Source organism: Stegostoma tigrinum, chromosome 2, assembly GCF_030684315.1.
Source record: "Stegostoma tigrinum isolate sSteTig4 chromosome 2, sSteTig4.hap1, whole genome shotgun sequence".
Classification (NCBI taxonomy): Eukaryota; Metazoa; Chordata; class Chondrichthyes; order Orectolobiformes; family Stegostomatidae; genus Stegostoma; species Stegostoma tigrinum.
The window spans coordinates 103,422,892-103,449,215 of record NC_081355.1 but is presented as its reverse complement, the minus strand read 5'-3'; the positions used below and the strand labels follow the sequence as shown (position 1 = coordinate 103,449,215).

At 43.1% G+C, this 26,324-nt stretch overlaps 1 protein-coding gene across 1 annotated transcript in view; it reads left to right on the top strand.

Moving 5' to 3' along the window:
* Positions 1 to 26,324, top strand: part of dazl (deleted in azoospermia-like) — a 163,521-nt gene that overhangs the window by 16,174 nt on the left and 121,023 nt on the right. The window contains exons 2-3 of the mRNA XM_059641861.1: positions 5,132 to 5,281; positions 19,388 to 19,479. Coding sequence (XP_059497844.1) covers positions 5,132 to 5,281; positions 19,388 to 19,479 — 242 coding nt within the window. The remainder of the gene's footprint in view (positions 1 to 5,131; positions 5,282 to 19,387; positions 19,480 to 26,324) is intronic.

Here is a 26,324-nt window from a genome sequence, read left to right as displayed (position 1 = left end):
GCCTCAGCACTGATCCCTGTGGCTGCACATGTAGTTTTTCAGTTATCCACATTTTGTCAGCATGAATGAAGGCTTGGCCAACTAAAATATCACCAACGCCATGAGCTCTTGCCTTCTTCCATTTCGTAACTTATCAGTATCTTTTGCAAATTTAATTAATCTGCTACTTTACCCTTTAACTAAATGTGTTATGTTCTTTAAAGAACACTTTTTTTTCTATTCACAAAACCTTGTTGACTCCGCCTGTGTTATGCTTTAAGTGTCTCTCTACTACAACTAGAATGGATTCTAATAATCTTCCACTGGCAGAGTTCCTGCAGGCAACCAGGAAATGCTGTGGAAATTTCCAAACCAAATCATTGAAAAAAATCATTGCAGTCTATCAAGGAGAGGTTTACGAGCTTTGGAAATTCAGACAGACAGAATTCTAACAATTTCCAATTCCTTTCTAAAAACCACTTCATCCTCTGAATGCTTCACACCGAGTTCACTCCAAGTTTGTTTTCCTTCCTGATCCTGCCTATTGTTATGGCTGAATGTCTGTTGTGGAGACTTCCTGAATGAAAGCAATCATTGGCAGGACAGCCTGCCAAGTGGTGATGGTTTGTAGCATATTGGTTGCTTTGGGTGATTTGAGAACAAAAGCAGTAAAGGAGGAGCATAGAAACAGAAAATAGGAGGATGAGGCCGTATGACCCTTTGCACCTACTCCACCATTCAGTATGATCATGGCTGATCATCTGACTCAGAACCCTACTCCTGCTTTCTCCCATTACCCTTTGATCCCTATAGCCTAAAGGATTATATTTAACTTCTTGAAAACATTCAATGTTTTGGCCTCAGCCGTTTTCTGTGACAGAATTTCACATGTACATTCTCTGAATGAAGAAATTTCTCCTCCTCTTAGTCCAGTGCCCTACTGCATGTCATTAACACGTGACCCCTACTTGTGAACACTGCAGTCATTGGAAGCACTCTTCCTGTGTTCACCCTCTCCAGCTCTGTTGGAATGTTTTAAGCTTTTGTGATCTCCCCCATCTCAGTAATGGTGTTATTAATGAAAATCGTCTTAGGATTTCTGCTTGAAGCACAGGCAAACTGGCAAAGGCTGAAAGTTTAAGAGTTAAATGTTGGGCTCACGGACTAATGTGGGCGGAGTGAGTTTCCATTTGTGGGGCAAGTACTGGGATAGCGGGAGCTATTCTAGTAGGATAGGTAATACTCACTTGAACCTTGCAGGGACTGGTGTCTGGCAGATTTTAACAATTAGGGCTGTAGAGAGAGATTAAACTAAATGGTGTGGGTGAGGGATAGTGGTGTTCTGGAGAGGGGTACACACACTTAAAGTGCAAAAGGATATGGTGGCATTGGAGGGCAGATATCTTGGTAATAGTACTTAAAATGGGACAGGCAAAGGCCAGTGTGCAAATGTTGAAAAACAACAATAAATAGGTTTGAGGGAGTGAAATTGCAAAAAGTCAAAATTAATGACCACTTAAATGCATGTCATATTTAGAACAAGATTTATAAACTAATGGTATGTGTGAGGTTAATGGTTTGATCTTGTAGCAACGATGGAAACATTGTTACAAGTAGATCAAAGCTGGGAATTAAACCTTATGGGTATGTTGGTTTTTGCAAGATTTGGCAGGATAACTTCATTGATATGAAATGGAATAAATACAGTAACAAGAAATGATCATTAATCAAAGATGTAGAATCCGTATTTAGAACTAGTAGTTTTGTTGCTGGATAAGAAAGCCAGAGACCCAGGCAATGATCTGGGGACCTTTGTACAGATCCTGTCATAGCTAATGGTAGCCATTGAATTTTTTTTTAAAAAATTACTATGAAACCATTGATAGTTGGTCTTCAAAACTCATCTAATTCACTGCCATTTTGGGAAAGGAACTGCAGTCCTTAGCTGGTTTGGACTACATGTGACTCAACCCACTGCAATATGGTTGACTCTTGATTGGCTTGCTCGGCTATGTCAGAGAGCATTCAGTTGTATCAACTGTCAGAAAGTTTCTAGAAAGAAACTAGGAAATAATTGGGAAAACCACTATCTGTACATTTCCTCCAAGCCACACTCCCTCCTGACTGAGAAATATATTGCTGTTCCTTTGTCACTGGATCAAAACCCTGGAATTCCCATACTGGTATGGGTCTACCAAAATCAAATGGGCTGCAGCTGCTCAAGAGATCAGCTCACCACTAACCCATTAAAAAGCATAGGTGGATGGGTTAGTAAATTTGCAGATGACACTAAAGTCAGTGGAGTGGTGGACAGTGTGGAAGAATGTTGCAGGTTGCAGGGAGACTTGGATAAACTGCAGAATTGGGCTGGAAGGTGGCAAATGGAGTTTAATATGGATTAAATGTGAAGTGATTCACTTTGGCAGGAATAATAGGAAGGCAGAATACCAGGTCAATGGAAAGATGCTTGGTAGTGTGGCTGTGCAGAGGGATCTTGGTGCCCATGTACGTAGATCCCTGAAAGTTGCCACCCAGGTTGATAGTGCTGTTAAGAAGGCTTACGGTGTGTTAGGTTTTATTGGTAGAGGGACTGAGTTCCGGAGCCATGATGTCATGCTGCAACTGTAGAAAATGCTAGTGTGGCCTTGTTTCGAATATTGCGTGCAGTTCTGCTCGCCCCATTACAGGAAGGATGTGGAAGCATTGGAAAAGGTGCAGAGGAGATTTACCAGGATGTTGCCTGGTCTAGAGCGTAGGCCCTATGAAGAAAGGCTGAGGGACTTGGGTCTGTTCTCAGTGGAGAGAAGGAGGCTCAGAGGGGATTTAATAGAGGCATACAAGATGTTCAGAGGATTAAATAGGGTGGACAGTGAGAGCCTTTTTCTGAGGATGATGACTTCAGCTTGTACAAGGGGACATAGCTACAAATTGAGGGGTGATAGATTTAAGACAGATGTCAGAGACAGGTTCTTTACTCAGAGAGTGGTAAGGGCGTGGAACACCCTGCCTGCCAGTGTAGTTAACTCAGCCACATTAGTGGCATTTAAACAGTCCTTGGATAAGCACATGGATAATGATGGGATAGTGTAGGGCAAGGGGCTTAGATTAGTTCACAGGTCGGCACAACATCGAGGGCCGAAAGGTCTGTTCTGTGCTGTATTGTTCTATGTTCTATGTTCTAAAGGGTAGCCGTGGATAGGTGATAAATGCTGGCTCAGCCAGTGTTGCCCACATCTCAAGAACAAATTAAAAATTAAACTTGGGTGGGAGTAAGGAATAACAAGGTATAGAAGACACTGTTAGAGGTCTCAGAAGGCTTGCTGACAGTAGCTACACTGTAACAAGAATGCCTCTTAGACGTGTTTGTCGTAATCGTATGTGATTTTTAAGTTTTATGTAGATTGGGAAAGTCACATTAGCAGCAGCTACCATCAGAATGAGATCATTGATTTTGGGAAAATATGTTGTGGATCCAACCAGTAACCATGCTGTTTTGGATTTGGTAATGTGTAATGAAATCAAGTAAATGGTCCCCTGGGGGTGGGAGAGAGCGGACAGACTGTGGGAATGATAATTGGGAACCAAAAACTGGCAGTAGAATTAAGTAAATAGTTTGCATTAGTCTGTGGTGGAGGACACATTGCGTTCCAAAAATACTAAATAATAGAGAGTGAAAGGTTGGGAAGGAATTAACTGCATCAAGAATCACTAGAGCTCAAGTGCTAGGGAAACTAATGAGGCTAAAGACCACTAAGTCCCTGGACCTGTTGGAATGCATCTGAGGATATGAAAGGAAATAGTTGCAAAGATGGCAGTTTTAGTGATGGTAGCTTTCCAAGAAGCATTAGATTATAATAAGGTCCAAGTGGATTAGTAAACTGCAGATGTAGTGCTCTTATTCAAGAATGGAGGTAGCCTAAAACGCAGACCACTCTAGGTCAATTAGCTTCACATCTGTCTTTGGGAAAAATACTAGAGTCTATTATGAAGGGTGTAATATTAGAACATTTAGAAATACATAATTATTGAACAGCATCTGCATGTCTTCATGAGTGTGGAATCATGCCTGTCAAATTTTATTAGAACTCTTTGAAGTGTTGACAAGCTGGATTGATAAAAGGAACAGTTGATGCAATATAACAAGGTGGAGAGCTGGATGAACACAGCAGGCCAAGCATCATCTTTGGAGCAGGAAAGCTGATGTTTCGGGCCTAGACCCTTTATCAGAAATAGGGGAGAGGAAAGGGGTTCTGAAATAAATAGGGAGAGAGGAGGAGGCAGATCAAAGATGTATAGAGGAGAAGATAGGTGGAGAGGAGACAGACAAGTCAAAGAGGCAGGGATGAAGCCAGTAAAGGTGAATGTAGGTGGGGAGGTAGGGAGGAGGTAGGTCAGTCCAGGAAGGACGGGCAGGTCAGGGCCTGGGAAGCGGTTAGTAGGTAGGAAATGGGAGTGTGGCTTGAGGTGGGAGGAGGGGATAGGTGAGAGGAAGAACAGGTTAGGGAAGCGAGGCTGAGCTGGGTGGTTTTGGGATGCGGTAGGGGAAGGGGAGATTGTCCAGCATTTGCAGTACCTACTATCTCTGCATAATCTTGGATATATTTGACCATCAATGGGCTAGTGGACTGTGAAATGTCGTAATTCTTTGTTGGCAAGTTAAAGGTCGCTGATCCAAGCTTTTGACTTGGTTCAACTGACGATTTTCTTTGTCTGTGATTTGGAGCTCCATATCTTCATTTTTCCCATCTTGCCCTCTTGTGGGATGATAGGGCTCTTCTTGGGGGTGGGGGGGGAGACATCATCCTGTCTAACTTTGCACATATCTATGAAGCTCCTGATATTGCACACGGGACCATTGTCTCTCTGACACTTTGTTCACTTAATGACTGAATTTCGTGCTATCTGGTGTTGCATTATGGGCATATAAGTAATTGGTTAAGGCTGTTAAAGCTTTTTTTAAACCAGCAGAACATTGGTAAGCAGAATTTTACTTTCTTTTACTTCTTTTAAAAATACCAGTGGTAGTGAAAATGTTTCCTTTGGCAGCATCCTGTTTCCCAGTAGATTCTAAAATGTCACCAAGGTGAAAATTAAAACCAATCATGAGTTGATGATTCTTATGAGTATCTAAACAGCTTTCCCCTGTTTGCAGTCCGGAAGAATCATTGAAGCACAAGATAGTGATGTCAGTCAAGAACTGGAGGGTCAGACGTCTGCAGCACCCACAGTGAATCGCAGATATGTATTGCCAAGTGGAAGAATCATGCCGAACACAATTTTTGTTGGTGGAATTGATTTTGAGGTATGTTGTGGTATAATGTTTGTTTTATTTTGTTAGTTATATATTGGAATTTTAATTTGTGCAAGTTGTAAACATGTTTGTATTGCTGACTATGATGACATACAGTGTACACCTGTGTCAGTGTAAAACGTTTGTCTGCTCAATCAACTCACCTAACATAGTAGGATAGCAGAACTGCTACTTTAATCCAACAACTGAGAAATAATAGAATGTTGAAAAGTGCTTTAACTAAGAAACATATTTACAAAAATTATTGAGTATTATTACTTGAGTAGCAATGTGCACTAATTTGTGTAAATATGTTGCATAAAAGCTAGAGGTGTAGAACTGTCATAACGAAAATACCCATATAAAATCTTGGAACTACTGAGTAGATCTGGTACTATCTGTGGAGGGAGAAATGGAGTTAATGTTTTAGATCTGCATTCTCGCTGACTTGGAAAAATGATCAAAGTTTCTCTCACCATAGTTACTACCAGCTAGCTAAGTAAGTCCAGTATAAGTATTGTAGATTTCCAGAATCTCTCCTACTTTGCTTCTTATGTTTTAAATGGACAAGTCATGTCACCTTAGTACTATCAGACTATGTGGATGTATTGTAAATCATTGGGGATGTGTTATCCTGGACAGTGTCAAACTAAAGTGTTGTCGAATCTGCAGTCACGCAGAAGTTTGAGCTACATGGAGAGGCGGGATAGGCTGGGACTTTTTTTTTTCAAGCGTAGGAGGCTGAGGGGGTGACTTTTTATAGAGGTTTGTAAAATCATGAGAGGCATTGATCAGGTTGAATAGCCTGCTGTGGAGGGGAGCTCAAAACTAGATGGCATAGGTTAAAGGTGAGAAGGGAAAGATTTAAAAGGGACCAGAAGGGCAACCTTTTCAGACAAAGGGTAAGTGTGTCTATATGGAATGAGTTGCTAGAGGAAGTGGTAGATGTGTGTACAATTAAACATTTAAAAGGCATTTGGACAGGCACACGGATGGGAAATGTTTAGAGGAACATGAACTAAATGTGGGAAAATAAGACTAGTTCAGTTTTGGAAACGTGTTCAGCATCATTGAGTTGGGCTGAAGTTGTTTTTGTATTGTGTGACTGAGTCTTACAGGCTTTAGTAAGTCAGAAAGTGATGAGTTACCTACTGTTTTCCTAGCCTCTAACCTGTTGTCCTTGTCATAGTTTATACGGCAATTTCTGACTAATGTTAACTCCCAGGTATTGGTCATGGGAGACCATTGAATGCCACTTGGAGATGGTGACTGTCTGTCTGCCATATGTGTGGTCCGAGTATTACTTGCCACTTATCAGCTAAACCTGGATAATGTCCAAGTTTTGCTGCATTTGCTTTAGTATCTGAGTTTGAAATCGTATTGAACATTGTGCAATCAGTGAACATTGCCACTTCTGGCCTTATGAAGGATGGAAGGTCATTAAAGAAACAGCTGAAGATAGTTGAATCTAGGGTACCATTATCCTGAAGAACTCCTGCAGAGATGTCCTGGAGCTGAGATGATTGACCTCCAACAACCAGTGTCATTTTCAGTTCAGGTAGGCATGACTTCAACGAGTAGAGCATTGCCCCGCTGCTTGCTTCTGACACTCTCTTTGCTGGGGCTCCTTGTTGCACACTTGGTCAAATGTAGCTTTGATGACAAAGGCAGTCACTCTCACCTAATCTCTGGAATTCAGTTTTTATGTTTGTTTGAATTAAGGCTGTAATGGTGTCTGGAACGGAGTGTCACTGGCAGAACCCAAACTGAGTGTCAACAATTAGGTTACTGCTGAACAAGTGCTGCTTGATAGCAGTATTAATGACACTTTCACTTATTTACTGATGATTGAGACTAGACAGGAGCAGTAATTGGCTGGGTTGGATTTTCCCTGCTTTCATCTATAGGACACATCTGGGTAATATTTCACGTTATCTGACAGATGTCAGTGTTATAGAACATTACAGCACAGTACAGGCCCTTTGGCCCTCGATGTTGTGCCGACCTGTCATACCGATCTGAAGCCCATCTAACCTACACTATTCCATGTACGTCCATATGCTTATCTAATGACGACTTAAATGCGCTTAAAGTTGGTGAATCTACTACAGTTGCAGACAAAGCGTTCCATACCCTTACTACTGAGTAAAGAAACTACCTCTGACATCTGTCCTACATCTTTCACCCCTCAATTTAAAGCTATGCCCCCTTGTGCTCGCCATCACCATCTTAGGAAAAAGGCTCTCCCTATCCACCCTATCTAACCCTCTGATTTTCTTACATGTCTCAATTAAGTCACCTCTCAACCTTCTTCTCTCTAACGAAACCAGCCTCAACTCCCTCGGCCATTCCTCGTAAGACCTTCCCTCCATACCAGGCAACATCTAGTAAATCTCCTCTGTACCCTTTCCAAAGCTTCCACGTCCTTCTTATAATGTGGTGATCAGAACTGTACGCAATACTCCCAAGTGCGGCTGCACCAGAGTTTTGTACAGCTGCAGCATAACCTCTTGGTTCCGGAACTTGATCCTTCTATTAATAAAAGCTAAAACACTGTATGCCTTCTTAACAGCCCTGTCAATCTGGGTGGCACCTTTCAAGGATCTGTGTACATGGACACTGAAATCTCTCTGCTCATCTACACTACCAAGAATCTTACCATTAGCCCAGTACTTTGCATTCCGGTTATTCCTACCAAAGTGCATCACCTCACACTTGTCCGCATTAAACTCCATTTGCCACCTCTCAGCCCAGCTCTGCAGCTTATCTATGTTTCTCTGTAACCTACAACATCCTTCGTCACTATCCACAACTCCACCGACCTTAGCGTCATCTGCAAACTTACTAACCCATCCTTCTACGCCCTCCTCCAGGTCGTTTATAAAAATGATGAACAGCAGTGGACCCAACACCGACCCTTGCAGTACACCACTAGTAACTGGACTCCAGGATGAACATTTCCCATCAACCACCATCCTCTGTCTTCTTTCAGCAAGCCAATTTCTGATCCAAACTGCTATATCTCTTACAATCCCATTCCTCTGCATTTTTGTACAATAGCCTACTGTGGGGGACCTTATTGCACGCCTTGTGAAATCCATATACACCACATCAACCAGTTTACTCTCATCTACCTTCTCAAAGAACTCAGTAAGGTTAGTGAGGCACGACCTACCCTTCACAAAACTGTGCTGACTATCCCTAATCAAAATTATTCTTTTCTAGATGATTATAAACCCTATCTCTTAACCTTTTCCAACACTTTACCAACAACTGAAGTAAGGCTGACTGATCTGTAATTACCAGGGTTGTCTCCACTCCCCTTCTTGAACAGGGGAGCCACATTTGCTATCCTCCAGTCTTCTGGCACTATTCCTGTAGACAGTGACGAGTTAAAGATCAATGCCAAAGGCTCAACAATCTCCTCCCTTGTTTCCCAGAGGATCCTAGGATTTAATCCTATCCAGCCCAGGGGACTTATCTATCTTCACCCTCTGTAGGATTTCTAATACCTCTTCCTTGTGAACCTCAATCCCACCTAGTCTAGTAGCATCTATCTCAGTATTCTCCTCGACAACATTGTCGTTTTCTGGAGTGAATACTGTCGAAAAATATTCATTTAGTGCTTCCCCTATCTCCTCTGACTCCACACAGTACTTCCCACTACCATCCCTGATTGGCCCTAATCTTACTCTCGTCATTCTTTTATTCCTTAAATACCTATAGAAAACCTTAGGGTTTACCCTGATCCTATCCACCAATAATTTCTCATGTCTCCTCCTGGGTCTTCTGAGCTGTCTCTTTTTAGTTCTTTCCTGGCTACCTTGTAACCCTCAAACGCCCTAACTGAGCCTTCACATCAGATCCTAACATAAGCCACCTTCTCCCTCTTGACCAGAGATTCCACTTCCTTCATAAACCATGGCTCCCGCGCTCTACAGCTTCCTCCCTGCCTGACAAGTACATACTTACCTAGGACATGCAGGAGCTTTTCCTTGAATAAGCTCCATGTTTCTAATGTTCCCATCCCCTGCAGTTTCCTTCCCCATCCTATGCTCCCTAAATCTTGCCTAATCTCATTGTAATTGCCTTTCCTTTAGCTATAACTCTTGCCTAGTGGTATACACTGATCCCTTTCCATCACTAAAGTAAACATACCAGAATTGTGATCGCTATCACCAAAGTGCTCACCTACTTCCAAATCTAACACCTGGCCCGGCTTGTTACCCAGTACCAAATCTAATGTGGGTTTGCCCTTTGTTGGCCTGTCTACATACTGTGTCAGGAAGCCCTCCTGCACACACTGGACAAAAACTAATTCATCTATAGTACTCAAACTATAGTGTTCCCAGTCAATATTTGGAAAGTTGAAGTCCCCCATGACAACTACCCTGTCTCTCTCGCTCCTATCGAGAATCATCTTTGCTATCCTTTCCTCTACATATCTGGAACTATTGGTAGGCCTATATGTTGTAGATGTACAGTTACATATTGGGTAGGGATGCAGCAGTTTATGGGAACATCATTGAACGTCAAAGGCCTTATTTTGTGAGTTTAATTTGGTGCTAGAATTGCTAAAGACAAAAATGCTTTTCATTTTTCATGCATCTGGACAGATAGAAGAATGCCAGATTTGAAATTGCAAAGTTTGTACTGCCTCCCTTTTAACACTTTTCTTCATGAATGCAGAAAATTAGAGGAGCATATAACAGATAATACAATTTTCATGGTGAACTGTATATTTATACAAACTGAAGCTATATTGACAAAACTAACATCCCAAGAACTTAGTCTCCATGTGTTTGGAATAGTTTTCTGGCACTAGCTAGGGCTGAAATTATTGTAATTCAATATGGTGGAATGAAAAATGTGATGTATTGACAGTTCCTTTTATTTTGTGCAGCAAAGTTTCTTGTTTAAAACTAGGAAATCCTGTGACTTCATTTTCTTGCGAAGCAATTAGGATATCAGATTTTGGTCAACTTTTAACGCACATTACTGGCCCATGATTGGATCTGAATGTTATCCATGCTTTAGACATGTTGACCAGTTTTATTCAAGTACTGTACTTGAGACGAGCAAAAAAGTCAGAATCAAATTGCAGTTGAAAACAATTTTGCGCTCTGAATATTCTATAGACACAAGGGGCCATATGGCAGAATATTATCTAAAAGCATGCTCTTTTACGACTTTAAAAACTCGAGATTCTTGCATTAATCATTCTGCCAATTGCAATCTTTAGTCTTTGCAGTTGTTAACTAAACTACTACTGGCTATCAGTGTACAACCATATAGTATCTGTGCAATTGAACCAGCCCAGGTTATTTTTCTCACTCTGTACCCCAAGTGGAACAGATGATGAGGGTGCCCAGAGCAAAGGATAAATGAAGTGCTAATGATGTTAAGGGAGAGACAGAGATGCAACATATGCTAATAATATGTTAAAAGGAGAAAATAGTTCGTACAAAAAGCAAAGCTAACAAGACACTCAGTCAGGGCATTGTAATCAAATGGACAAGAAATTATGTTCTGCAGTTGTTGAACTTAAGGTTGACTACTAGGCACCAAAGTGCCTAAGTGGAAAATGAGCTGGTGTTCGTTCACCTTGTTTTGAGCTTTATTAGAACTGTGTAACATGGAAATGTTTGCATGGAAGCAAGATGATTTATTGAAATGGCAAGCCACTGTATCAGGTTTGTTCTTGTGGACAGTGAAGGTGTTCTGCAAAATAATTATGCAGTTGCATTTTGTCTCAGCAACACTAAGGAAGACTGCGTTGTGATTAACACATACAGTAGACAAGAGTGCAGAAACACAAGTAACAAGCTGCTTCACTTGGAATGTGTGTTTGGGGTCTAATGCAATGAGGAGGAATGAGGTGAAAGGACAAGTATTACACCTTTTCTAATTGCATGAAAAGGTGGTGAAGGGGGATGAGGGCACACCGAAGTCACTTTAATGTGACCAGGACAGCTAGGGATGTCAAGTACATTTGGTGTAATTGGAGAAAATTATGACAAGGTGCTTCAAAGAGCATTATTTAGGCAAAGATCATCCTTTTGTAGAAGTAAATGGTGCTTGCAAAAGTTTTTTTTTGTCTGATGCCGTTTCTAGTAGGGAGGAAAAGCAAGGCCAACTACCTGTAGTATTTGACATTTTGGAAGGAACATCAGAAAGTGCTATACAAGATTATTACAAAATTAATGCACATTTGATCAGAGGTAGCATGGCCAAATAGATTGAAGTGTGAAAAGAATGAATAAACAAATCATTTTACATTTGGAAACTATAAATAGTAGTTTACCACTGAAGGATCTCTGCTATTTTCTAATGATGGAACACCCAGTTTGAAAGTAAATTAAAAGGATGCTGTAAGACAGCAGTTGAAGGATATGTACAGGTTAATTGGGCAATAAAGTGATGCAAGCATATAAGGTAGCGATTAATAATTTAGAAGTTATCCACTTTGAGGAAAAAAAAATACAATGTTGTTCAAAAATGGAAGACTGACAAAAAAAAGTTAATGCTCTAAGGGACTTGAGACTCCTTTGTATGCAATCACAAAGTTAATTGATGCAGTAAGCAATTTAGAAGAAAATGCCGTAGTAGCCTTAATTGATTGGGGAATGTATTATAAGAGTAATGAAGTCTTGCTGCTGTTGTACAGAGAATAAAGTAGGACACTTTGGAAATATTCAGTGGATCAGGTAGTGGAGAAGAGGAGTAGATTTGTGAACTTTTTTTATTTGGGATGTTTTTCTCTCGCGTTGCCGACTGGCCGGCTGAACTTTTCTAGTATTTTGCAATTAGGGCGTCCAGGATATTTGTTTAGCAATTGGATAGGGCTTTGGCAACTCTATACCTGAAATACTAGAGTCTGATTTTATAGCACAGAAAGAGGCCCTTTGGCCCATCATGTGGAAGTGTTGTCACCAAAGAGACCTAGGTGCGTAGTTCCTTGAAACTGGAACCACAGTTTGCCAGGGTGGTGAAAAAGGTATTTGGCATGGTTGTCTTCGTTGGTCAGACACTTGAGTACCGGAGTTGGGACTTCATCTTGCAGCTGCACAGGACATTGGTAAGGCCACTTTTAGAATACTGCATAAAATTCTATAGGAAGGGTGTTGTTAAACTTGAGACGGCGCAGAAAAGAGTTATAAGGATGTTGTTGGGACGAGAGTGTTTGTGCTATACAGAGACTGTATAGGCTGGGGCTTTTATCCTTGAAATGTTGGAGGCTGAGGTGTGATCTTAGAGGTTTATAAAATCATGAAGGGCATGGATAAAATGAATGGTCAAGGCTCTTTTCCTAGGGCAGGAGAGTTCAAGAGTAGAGGGCATAAGTTTAAGGTGAGAGGGGAAAGACTTACAAGGGATCTGAGGGGTAATGTTCATGCAGAGGGGTGGTGCCATGTATGAAATCAGTGCCAGAAGAACTGGTGGAGGTGGGCACAATTACAACATATAAAAGGCATCTGGACACATACGTGAATAGGAAGATTTTAGGTGGGTATGGGCCAAATTTTACCAAATCCCATTTGGTAAAGATTGGGATGTTTGGTCAGCGCAGACGAGTGGACCAAGGGTCTGTTTCTCTGCTGTATGACTCTTATTTCCATACATGTCAGCAGATCTCCAGCTTTGGAATCCTATTTGCCAGCACTTAGCCCATAGCTTTGTATGTTATGGTGTTTCAAGTGCTCATCTAAATATAGCTGAAATGTCTTGAGGATTCTTACTTCTACCATCCTTTTCCAGGCAGTGAATTCCAGCTAGCTACGGCCCTCTCGGTGAAAACCATGTTCATCCTCCACTCTGAATCTTCTGCACCTTGCCTTTAAAGTTGTGCCAACCCCCAACCCCTCAAAGGTTTCTTCCTGTTTACCTTTTCTGTCCGACCTTCCTCCTCTTTCTCTCCTCTGACCCTACCCAAATCTTTCTCTGCACTTAGAAACATCACTAGCCAGAAGCAGCTACTTACCCAGAAACATGGAAGATGTGCTGGCTTGCAGAGATCAAAACAATGTGGTTTCAAGTGTCTATGCCATTGACACATCTCTCCCATCAGAGGCCCAAACAGCTGCCACTCCATCATCCACATGCATTTTAATAAATCTGCCCATTAAGCTGTGCTCTTCTTGGCTTACAAGTAGAAACTGAAGAGTGAGGAAATGGTATCGAAGTTCATATAGTGCAGGAGCTCCTATGTGACTGGAGTTGGTGGCTAGTCCATATTCAAGAACTCAGCAGCCAACCTAAATGAGTATACCAGTATTGTTACAGACTGCATCAGTAAGTATGTAGAGTATTGTGTGCCAGAGAAGATAATCCATGTGTTTCCCAACCAGAAACGATTAATGAACTGAAAGATACGCTCCCCACTTGAGCCCATATCTGAGGCAATAAAGTCAGGGTGACCCTGACCTATACAGGAAATTTAGGAATAATTTTCACAAAGCCATCAGGGATGCCAAGAGACTACCAGACAAAACTAGAGTTCCAGACTAACTGCAAACTCATGTTGACTGTGGCAAGGCTTATATAGTATAACTGGCTACAAACCAAAGTTGAATAGAATTGCTGACAACAATGCATCCCTCTGCAATGAGCTCTGAACATCCTATACTTGTTTTGAACAGAAGATCAGTGAAATGATGTCACCTGTCCTGACAACTTTGGTTCACTTGTACCTATGAGAGTGGCTGAAGATGTCAGATTGACCTTGAGTGTGAACCCACAGAAAGTGACTGGCCAGGATGGAGTCCTTGGCCACTCATTCAGATCCTGTGTGGACCAGCTGTCAGGAGTTCTCTTGGATATCTTTAACCTCTCCTTTTTTCGATGTGAGGTTGTCATCTGTTTCAAGAAGACTTACCAGCCCAATGCCCAAGAAAAATGTAGCATGCCTTAGTTACTACCACTTGGTGGCTGTGACATCCAGCATTATGAAGTGTCTCGAGACATTAGTAATAGCACATATCACTCCAACCTTCCATTTGCCTTGATTCCCCACAATTCATCCAACATTGCAACACGTCCGTGGCAGGTGCCATCTTGGCCTTAGACGTCCTTGATGTTCCAGTTGGTATATGTCAGGTTCCTACTTAGTGACCTTAGCTCCACCTTCAGCACCATAATTCCAACCAAACTCTGAGACCCAGGACTTTGTTCCCCGCTGAGCGACTGGATCCTCGATTCCTGACCCACAGACCACAGTCAGCAAGGGTAAGTGACAATATCTCCCCCACGATAATCCTCAGCACCGGTGCCCAGCGAGGCTGCGTACCCCGTCCCTTACTATACTCCTTAAACACCTACAACTGTAGCCTATTTCAGCTCTTTCTCTGTTTGCAAGTTTGCTTGATGACTCCACCATAATAGGTCAGATCTTGAACAGTGAAGAGACAAAACTTAATGGCATTGTATAAAGGCAACAATCTTCTTCAGTGTCAGCAAAGCCAAGAAGATGGTCATTGACTTCAGGAAGCAGCGTGGAGAACACACCCCTATCTATATCAGTGGTGCTGAGGTGGAAGTGGACGTGGACAAGAGCTTCAAGTTCCTAGGAGTAAAATTCACCAACAGTCAGTCCTGGTGCATCCATGTCAGTGTTACAGTTAAGAAAGCACACCAATGTCTCTACTTCCTCAGAACACTGAGGAAATTCAGCATGTTCACAATGAATCTTAACAATTTTTAGAGAGACACTGCAGAAAGCATCATATCCCAGTGCTTCACAGCTTGGTATGGCAACTGCTCTGCCAAGATCACAAGAAATTAGAGTTGTGAACGTAGTTCAGCCCATCATGCAAATCAGCCTTCATTCCATTGGCTGCAGCCATACCTCCTGCTTCCTCGGGAAAGCAGCCAACATACTGAAAGACTCCTTCCACTCTGGTTGTACTCCTCTCTTCCATTGGGCAGAAGATACAAAAAAAATTTAAAACACATACCAAAAGACTTAAGAACCGCTTCTTCCTTTCTGTTATCAGACTTGTGCCTGGATCTCTCGTATTGGAGTTGATCTTGCTCTGTACCTTCTCTGGAGTAGTGACACCATATTCTGCATTCTGTTGTATTACTCTTTTGTGTACTTGTGTAAGGTATGATTTGTCTGCTTCGCGTGCAATAGTTTTCACTGTATCTCTGTACATGTGACAATATTAAATCAAATAAAAACATCGAAATCTAGTCTATCATGTATCTAAATTTTTTCAGCAATATCCTGGTGAATCTTTTCTGCACCTTATTTTGTACAGTTGCATCCTTTCTATGGTGTAGCAATCAGAAATGCACAGAGTATGAGCAGTAGCCTAACTAATGGTGTGTCCAGCTCCATTATAACTTTTTTACTGTTGTATTCAGTGCCTTGACAAATAAAGGCAACTAACCCTTATGCCGCAAACACCTTATCCGCCTGCCCTCCTGCCTGTAAAGATCTATGGACATGCATACCAAGACCCCTCTGATCGTCTGTACTTTCTAGTGTGTTAGCATTCAATGTTTATTTCCTTTTTATTGTATCATCTCTCATTCTCAGGAATAAACTTCCATTTGCTATGGTTCCTCTCATCTGCCTGGCCCATTTGTATCATCCTGTTCCCTAAGGCTTACTTCCCTGCTGTGTACCACACCGTCAATGCTTATATTCTCTGCAAACTTACTGATTTAACATACAACAAAATGTGAAAGCCCCAGTACCAATGGCATGACATTGGACACAGGTTACCAGTCACAAAAGCAATCTTTGACCATCACTGTCTACTTCACTAAGCCACTTTCTTGGATCCAGTTTGCCAAATTGCCCTGGATCGTGTGGAGCTGCTTAACCAATTTGGAGTGTGAGACCTTGCCAAATGCCTTACTGAAGTCCATGTAGACTACATCACCTGTATAACTGTTATATATACATTTGATTACTTTGTCTAACAAATTTGACTGAGTATATTTTTGCCTGAGATATTTTTGTACAGTTTGGATTTCTTCAGCTAAGGAAGTATGTAATTACCTAATAGAGTAAGTGTAGAACATAGAACATAGAACATAGAACAGTACAGCACAGAACAGGCCCTTCAGCCCACAATGTTGTGCCGACCATTGATCCTCATGGATGCACCCTCAAATTTCTGTGACCATATGCATGTCCAGCAGTCTCTTAAATGACCCCAATGACCTTGCTTCCACAACTGCTGCTGGCAACGCATTCCATGCTCTCTCAACTCTCTGCGTAAAGAACCTGCCTCTGACATCCCCTCTATACTTTCCACCAACCAGCTTAAAACTATGACCCCTCGTGCTAGCCATTTCTGCCCTGGGAAATAGTCTCTGGCTATCGACTCTATCTATGCCTCTCATTATCTTGTATACCTCAATTAGGTCCCCTCTCCTCCTCCTTTTCTCCAATGAAAAGAGACCGAGCTCAGTCAACCTCTCTTCATAAGATAAGCCCTCCAGTCCAGGCAGCATCCTGGTAAACCTCCTCTGAACCCTCTCCAAAGCATCCACATCTTTCCTATAATAGGGCGCCCAGAACTGGACGCAGTATTCCAAGTGCGGTCTAACCAAAGTTTTATAGAGCTGCAACAAGATCTCACGACTCTTAAACTCAATCCCCCTGTTAATGAAAGCCAAAACACCATATGTGTAATAAAAGGTTGGTAAAATTATTCCTGGGATAGGCATTGAATTCTCTGGAAGTGAGGTGTTGTGGACAGCAAAAAAATGTTACCTCCTGAGTACCACGGGATCTTGATCAAATGGGCCAACGGGAGTGAAGGAGTGACAGATGGAGTTTAATTTAGGTGAATGTGAGGTGCTGCATTTTGGAACAGAAAATCAGTGCAGGACTTGTACTCTTTATGGCCCTGGGGAGTATTGCTGAGCAAAGACCTTGGACTACAGGTTCATAATTCCTTGAAAGTGGAGTCGCAAGTAAATAAGATAGTGAAGAAGGCGTTTGGCATGCTCACTATTATTAGTCAGTGCATTGAATATGAGAGCTGGGAGGTCATTTTGTGGCTGTACAGGACATTGGTTAGGCCACTTTTGGAATAATGAGTGCAGTTCTGGTCTCCCTGCTATCAGAAGGATGTTGTGAAACTTGAAAAGGTTCAGAAAAGATTTATAAGGATGTTACCAGGGAATGGAGGGTTTGAGCTATAGGAAGAAGCTGAATGGGCTGGGCCTATTTTCCCTGGAGCGTTGGAGGCTGAGGAGTGACTCTAGAAGTTTAGAGAATCATTATGGGCATGAATAGGGTAAACAGACAAGGTCTTTTGCCAGGGGTGGGGAGTCCAAAACTAGTGGGAATAAGTTTTTAAGGTAAAATTATAGAAAAGAGACCTAAGGGGCAACTGGCAGAGGGTGGTGTGTATATTGGAACGAGCTGCCAGAGGATGTGGTGGAGACTGGTACAATTACAACATTTAAAAGATATTTGGATGGGCATATGAACAGGAAGGGTTTAGAGGGATGTGGGACAAATTCTGTCAAATGGGACTAGATTAACCTACAATATTTGGTTGGCACGGACCAGTTATACAGCACGGATACAGATCCTTCTGTCTATCTCAATGAATGCTTAACATATAGAAAGCTTGAAATAGAGGCGTTCAATGGTTGGAAAGTTTTTGAGTGCAGATCATGGCCTTGGAGGAAGGTGGCAGCTGCAAAGGACTGAGACGTGAAATTTCTTCACTGTAGTGTGAGTCTTGGGAATTCTTTACACTAGAGGCTGCAAATGTCGAGTTCCGGACCATATTCAAGGGAAAAAAAATAAGTTGATGGATTTGGGGTACTTGAGGGGATTTAAGTGACATCAGGGTGGAGATGATTTTGAAGTTTAGCTGCGATTTTATTGAATGATGGTGTCGTCTCAAATTGCCATGTGAACTTGCTGTTGTTTTTCTTATTAGCTAATATGACCCTTCAGTTGTTTTGCTTCAGATGAACATATCTTAAAGCAAAATGTCATTATATTCAGTTCAGATCAGTGCTGCTGGGATATTGCTTTCAAAATGAGCTGTTTGTTTTTTCAGATGCAGTAGTGGAGTAGATTTTTGCATACAGGCAAGTCCTGTTCCCATCACTGTTGGGAAATTGGCCAAACAAAACTGCAGGAGGCTTGGCAGGAGAGGAGACAAGGTCAACACAATCACCCATTCCAGGACAAGGGTTCATTGCCCAAAGTGCTTATTCCAATAATTGAATCACTAATTGCTTTCACAACAGATATTAACAGTATTCTACATCTACCCAGTCCATAGGTCCGCTGTTCTCTTTATGAAGCTGCTGTCCTGCTCTGTTTTTCAGGAAAAACAAGGACCTCCCCTTCTCACTTGTGTCCTAATTTTGAAATTGTCCGTCTTGGTTACTTTGTTTTTATTTGTAGGATCTTTGTTGTTTGTATAGATTTAAAAAAAATCTTGACTAATCTACCTCCGGCATGGAAAATAATTACTAGATTAATTGCCAAGTTCTCAGTTTCTTTGCATTGAGGATCCTATTAATACTTTTCTCGGAAATAATTAAAGATTGGGCCAGTTTGAAAATCAGTCAGGAGAACAGGTCATCTTTTGGCTTGAAAAATTATAGGACAGTATATGTAGAATTGCTTTTGTAAAATGGGGTGCAAAAACCGTCAGTTTGAATAAAAGTCAAGCTTTCCCTCCAAACCATAGATTGTTCCATGAAAGGTAGCATTCAGTTTCCTAACAAATGTTTCATGAGGATTCCAATTTGAACCATTAAATCTGTGACTGTAGTAATATTCAAATTACTAGATAGAAATTCTGTTACCCCAAAAATTGGAAGTCTCCTTATGGATGGGGAACCAGAGAAGAAATCACACTACACTAAAGCATGATATTCTGAAACTTTGGAAACCTAAGGGACATTGGTCTATGCAGTTCTTACAACTACAAACTCTCTACTTGACTGTCTGGTTGGGTGAAGTTGTGTTTAGGACCTAAAGACATCAACCTGTATTGCTCAGTTTTTATTTCTTTCTTGGCCTTAAGTGTTGCAGATCCCAAGTAAACTTTAAGGTTATTTAACTTCTAATAACGCACAGATACTTATGCTGCTCTATACTAAACTACTATATTTTATCTGTTTCAGATGGGTGAGGATGAAATGCGAGGTTTCTTCACAAGGTATGGTGCAGTGAAGCAAGTTAAAATAATCAGCGATGGAGGTGGTGTTTCCAGAGGGTACGATATTATTAACAAATCAAATATACTCTTGCTCATGCTCAATTTTTTTTTAGTCCTTGTTTTGAAATTTAATTTTTGTAATTAGTTTGGCAGCAATAGCCATTTGCTAGGTTTTGGACTTCACCTGATTAAGGTGCTGGTGAAGAAAAAATAGGTGGGCATATTATTTATTGAACCTATTATCGTCACTTTTTATTTAGAAGATTAATGTAATTGTAATAGTTTCCCATTGTTTGTGGGGAATGTAGTGATGGCCCAAGTAATGTCTTGGGAACCCTGGTTCAAATGCCGCCAAGGTAGAACTTGAATTTGGAATTAATTATCCAATGATGACTATGAATTCATTGTCAATTGTCAGAAAACCCCCATGGTTCACAAATGTCTGTTAGGGAAAGAAACCGCCATCCTTACCTGGTCTGTGACTCCAGATTCACAGCAATGTGGTTCACTTTTAACTTCTTCCTGGGCAGTTTGGGACAGGCAATAAATGCTGGCCTAGCTAGTGATGCCCTCATCCCGTCAATGAATAAAATGAAAGAATGCCTCGATGTCCATATCTGTAGCCATGACTGGAAGTTCTGAAGTTATTGGGGCCAGAGTTGAAGTCGTCGTCTTATGGCTAGTGGAGAGGATGGGGAGATTTTGTTTGTCATGACCCATGTAGGAACCATTATTGAATAATGTTCTACCATGGGAGATTGGGGAGTTAGGGTTTGAATTTATTAAAAAAATGCATATATGAACATATGGATCAGGTGCAGAAATGGGCAATTTAGCCTCTCGAGCATTCTCTGCCACTCGGTAAGATTGTGGCTGATCTGATTGTGACCTCAAATCCACAGTCTCATTTACCTGGATAGATATTTTTTATCATCCTGTTCACTCGTGTTGATTTCTGGAGCAGGTGAAACTTGAAGTTGTGCTTTCCAGCTCAGAGGACTACTGCATGCAAGAATCCTTGCTTACCCCTGATAATCTTTCAACTACTTGTTTAAGAATGTATTAATTTGCCTTTAAAACTATTCAAGGACTCTTTCTCTGTTTTGGATCTGGAACCTCAAATGTGGTGACCTCTAGCTCCATACCAATTAATGTAAGATCAAACAAATAAGAGTTGCATAGAATACTTTGGGAAAAGAGAGGTTTCGAGAGATGGTGGATATGGGGAGCAGATGGGAAACAAGTTGAGCCTGAAAATTGGCTCGGTGAGCTGTATGGTTATTTCTTAATTTTCAAATGAAATGTTTGCTGAAAGTAAAGTGTATTCTGGCTGTTAAAAGTTACTTTCTGAAATGAGTTGAATTATTTCCTTCATTTAAGTTTGAGTAATAATGCTTTCTAGATTCCCTTTACTTTTCTGTTTTGGTATTAATAGTAGCGTTTTACTTTTGTTTTCAACTTACTTTCTTGCCAGCTGCAGTTTAAATTTGCAGCAATAAAATCTAAAGTTAGAATTTCCCTTGCATTCTTAGAGGAGGAAAACACACTGAATTTTCCTAGTCATTCCATCAGATGCTGTGCCTGTTGACTCAGTTAGAGCTACCTGGGTATGTGAAATGTAATTTACCTTTGCTTTCCAAGCAAAGCAGTGATTGAGGTGATGTCGCCTCCTTGTTTTATACCTTCATGCATGAACAATCAAAGTCAGCTCTGTCAGTGATAATAAGCTGTAGAGCTGGATGAACACAGCAGGCCGAGCAGGAAGGGTGATGTTTCGGGCCAAGACCCTTCATCAGAAGTGGGGTCTAGGCCCAACACGTCAGCCTCTGCTCCTGTGATGCTCCTTGGCCTGCTGTGTTCATTCAGCTCTACACCTTGTTATCTTGGATTCCTCACCATCTGCAGTTCCTGTTATCAGTCAACTCTGTCAGTGTTTATGAAAGTTACAACTTCTCTCCATTTTCATGCCATCAAATCATTGCAAACTATTGCTGCTGATTTCTTTCAAACAAACCTGTATGCTGTGGTCTCAAAGTGATAAGAAGCCTTTTTGCCAGTTCCTATTCTCAACAGCACACAGATATCGCAGTACCTCACCAGATGCCATTTTCCTGACTGCAGAGGACAGAGGGTTTGCTCGTATTCATTTGGGCCCTTTACTCCTAACCGTTCTCACTTTTCTGAGACATGTTTGTTATCGCTGCCCAGCCAAATGTTTTCCAGCACTTTTCCATATCCATCTGTCTGGATTTACCCTACTGATTCCAATCCCAGCTGACTAAAAGCATTTTCACCATATCTCCAGGAAATGTTTCTCGTTCCTACTTCATATCATCAAGATATCCAGTTGATCCATCTTTGCCTTCGTTCATGTCAGTGTTTGCTGATCATACTCCCTTCCCTTGCTTCTCACCAACCTCTCTCGATGAATTCCCAATTTACTGCAGCTTCAAGAGGCTGCCATCTTGAATCCATGTCTTTCCTTAATTCCACTTTCCTACTTTTTCTGCAAACCCATGGATACTCTTATTGATTTGAAAATTTATCCACCTCAGCCTGGAATATTCTTAACTACACAGCCTAGATGTCTTTCTGCAGAAAAGACTTTCACAGGTTTGATCCCCCCTGAGAGAGGAAATTCTTGCTCATCTCTGTTTTAAATGGATGACCATTAGTCTGAAATTATGCCCTCTGGTCCTAAACTCCCGTAGGAGAAAAAACCTCTCTGTAAGCTACCCTGCCACGTCTCCTTCAAAAATTCATGATTTCTGCCCCACACCCATCATTCATTTCTCGAATGAGTTACACTGCTGGCTTGTTCAAATTTTTGGTGCTTTTTGGGACTTAGAGGAACCGAGTGTTGCAGCTGTGCCATTGGTGCATGGGACTGCTGAGCTCTTCCAAAGCAGATACTTAATTTAGACTATCACTGTCTAAAGGATCATTTAAAAAGCTTAGAGTTATAGAAGCAAATCCTTTGGTCCACTGAGCTGGCCTGTGAATGGGTGGAAATCTGGATTAATTAAGATGTAGTGCACAGTAAAAGACATAATAAAACAAATGCGTTTTGAGAAGCAGTTAGAAAAATTAGAATCATCATCAGCAGCTACCTTTCCAAAAAATAGTTATGGTAACAATCTGAAAATATTGAATGCAGTGATGTCAGAAAACACCGGAGGCAATCTGTGACATAGTTTATACTGCTTCTGTTGAGTTTCATTGGAACACAGTTGAAAGCCAACGACGGGTGTCGAGGAACTGGGTAGGTTGAAGTTTAAGTGACAGTATTGGAAGTTCAGACTAATCCAGAACACAGAATGTTTACCCAGTATTTTATAGTGTTTAGTCTTTTAATTACAAAGGAGACTGTGTGCGTGTATTTTGGACAAATTAATACAGTGTACTAAATTGAAATGTTTACTTCTTGAACCTCAAGTGTTTGGGGAACTGGATAAGATAGGTGATTTAAAGGACTTATGCAAGTGCCAGAGGCAGAGCACACGACAGTGTTGATGGAGGAGTGAACTGTGGTCTTGTGGAGAAAACTGTCTTTTCAGAAGGCTGAAAAGCAGAAAGCTGGTTTAAAAACCAAAAGAACTGCAGATGCTGTAAATTAGGAACAAGAACATGCAGGTCTGGCAGCATCGGTGGAGGAGAAAACGTTAACATTTTGGATCCGGTCCACTGGACCTGAAACATTAACTGTTTTCTCCTCCACAGAAAGCTGGTTTGTTTGGTGTTGGCAGTGATCTTTTGCTTGCAGAGGCGAGTCATGCAGTGACACTAGTATTGTCTTTCTCTCTTGTCTTCAGAATTCCCATTCTACTTAGACCCCTTTGTTTGACCTCTTACCCTCTGGATATTTTTATTATGATACCAGTAATTCTCATCAGCTAGTTCTATTTCAGTGATCCCCTGAACAACCTACGTTTCTCTGAAATTATAATGCTATTTTAACAGGTCCATTCCTGCTATCACTTGTCATGCTGCCAAAAGGCTGGATGAACACAGCAGGCCAAGCAGCATCTCAGGAGCACAAAAGCTGATGTTTCGGGCCTAGACCCTTCATCAGAGAGGGGGATGGGGAGAGGGAACTGGAATAAATAGGGAGAGAGGGGGAGGCGGACCGAAGGTGGAGAGAGTATAGGTGGGGAGGTAGGGAGGGGATAGGTCAGTCCAGGGAAGACGGACAGGTCAAGGAGGTGGGATGAGGTTAGTAGGTAGATGGGGGTGCGGCTTGGGGTGGGAGGAAGGGATGGGTGAGAGGAAGAACCGGTTAGGGAGGCAGAGACAGGTTGGACTGGTTTTGGGATGCAGTGGGTGGGGGGGGGAGGGGGGGGGGAAGAGCTGGGCTGGTTGTGTGGTGCAGTGGGGGGAGGGGATGAACTGGGCTGGTTTAGGGATGCAGTAGGGGAAGGGGAGATTTTGAAACTGGTGAAGTCCACATTGATACCATTAGGCCGCAGGGTTCCCAGACGGAATATGAGTTGCTGTTCCTGCACCCTTCGGGTGGCATCATTGTGGCACTGCAGGAGGCCCATGATGGACATGTCATCTAAAGAATGGGAGGGGGAGTGGAAATGGTTTGCGACTGGGAGGTGCAGTTGTTTGCCGCGAACTGAGCGGAGGTGTTCTGCAAAGCGGTCTCCAAGCCTCCGCTTGGTTTCCCCAATGTAGAGGAAGCCACACCGGGTACAGTGGATGCAGTATACCACATTGGCAGATGTGCAGGTGAACCTCTGCTTAATGTGGAATGTCATCTTGGGGCCTGGGATAGGGGTGAGGGAGGAGGTGTGGGGGAAAGTGTAGCTTTTCCTGCGGTTGCAGGGGAAAGTGCCGGGTGTGGTGGGGTTGGAGGGCAGTGTGGAGCGAACAAGGGAGTCACGGAGAGAGTGGTCTCTCCGGAAAGCAGACAGGGGTGGGGATGGAAAAATGTCTTGGGTGGTGGGGTCGGATTGTAAATGGCGGAAGTGTCGGAGGATGTTGCGTTGTATCCGGAGGTTGGTAGGGTGGTGTGTGAGAACGAGGGGGATCCTCTTTGGGCGGTTGTGGCGGGGGCGGGGTGTGAGGGATGTGTTGTGGGAAATACGGGAGACGTGGTCAAGGGCGTTCTCAATCACTGGGGGGAAAGTTGCGGTCCTTGAAGAACTTGGACATCTGGGATGTGCGGGAGTGGAATGTCTGATCGTGGGAGCAGATGTGGCGGAGGCGGAGGAATTGGGAATAGGAGATGGAATTTTTGCAGGAGGGTGGGTGGGAGGAGGTGTATTCTAGGTAGCTGTGGGAGTCGGTGGGCTTGAAATGGACATCAGTTACAAGCTGGTTGCCTGAGATGGAGACTGAGAGGTCCAGGAAGGTGAGGGATGTGCTGGAGATGGCCCAGGTGAACTGAAGGTTGGGGTGGAAGGTGTTGGTGAAGTGGATGAACTGTTCGAGCTCCTCTGGGGAGCAAGAGGCGGTGCCGATACAGTCATCAATGTAACGGAGGAAGAGGTGGGGTTTGGGGCCTGTGTAGGTGTGGAAGAGGGACTGTTCCATGTAACCTACAAAGAGGCAGGCATAGCTGGGGCCCATGCGGGTGCCCATGGCCACCCCCTTAGTCTGTAGGAAGTGGGAGGAGTCAAAAGAGAAGTTGTTGAGTGTGAGGACGAGTTCAGCTAGGCGGATGAAGGTGTCGGTGGAGGGGGACTGGTCGGGCCTGCGGGACAGGAAGAAGTGGAGGGCCTTGAGGCCATCTGCATGCGGAATGCAGGTGTATAGGGACTGGACGTCCATGGTGAAAATGAGGTGTTGGGGGCCAGGGAATTGGAAGTCCTGGAGGAGGTGGAGGGCGTGGGTGGTGTCACGTACGTAGGTGGGGAGTTCCTGGACCAAAGGGGAGAAAATGGAGTCCAGATAGGTGGAGATGAGTTCGGTGGGGCAGGAGCAGGCTGAGACGATGGGTCGACCAGGGCAGGCAGGTTTGTGGATTTTGGGAAGGAGATAGAAACGGGCCGTGCGGGGTTGGGGAACAATGAGGTTGGAGGCTGTGGGTGGGAGGTCCCCTGAGGTGATGAGGTCATGAATGGTGTTGGAGATGATGGTTTGGTGCTCGGGTGTGGGGTAATGATCGAGGGGGCAGTAGGAGGTGGTGTTGGAGAGTTGGCGTCTGGCCTCGGCGATGTAGAGGTCAGTGTGCCATACTACCACTGCGCCACCCTTGTCTGTGGGTTTGATGGTGAGGTTGGGGTTGGAGCGGAGGGCTGCCCGTTCGGCAGGGGAGAGGTTGAAGTGGGTGAGAGGGGTGGAGAGGTTGAGGCGGTTAATGTCTCGACGGCAGTTGGAGATGAAGAGGTCGAGGGAGGGTAGGAGGCCTGGGGGTGGTGTCCAGGAGGAGGACTTGTGTTGGATGCGGGTGAAGGGGTCAGTGGAGGGAGGGTTAGGTTCCCGGTTGAAGAAGTAGGCATGGAGGCGAAGACGGCGGAAAAACTGCTCCTGCAGTGCCACAGTGATGCCACCCGAAGGTTGCAGGAACAGCGACTCATATTCCGCCTGGGAACCCTGCGGCCTAATGGTATCAATGTGGGCTTCACCAGTTTCAAAATCTCCCCTTCCCCAACTGCATCCCTAAACCAGCCCAGTTTGTCCCCTCCCCCCACTGCACCACACAACCAGCCCAGCTCTCCCCCCGACCCCCACCCCCACCCCCACCCCCACCCACTGCATCCCAAAACCAGTCCAACCTGTCTCTGCCTCCCTAACCTGTTCTTCCTCTCACCCATCCCTTCCTCCCACCCCAAGCCGCACCCCCATCTACCTTCTAACCTCATCCCACCTCCTTCACCTGTCCGTCTTCCCTGGACTGACCTATCCCCTCCCTACCTCCCCACCTATACTCTCTCCACCTATCTTTTGTACTCTCC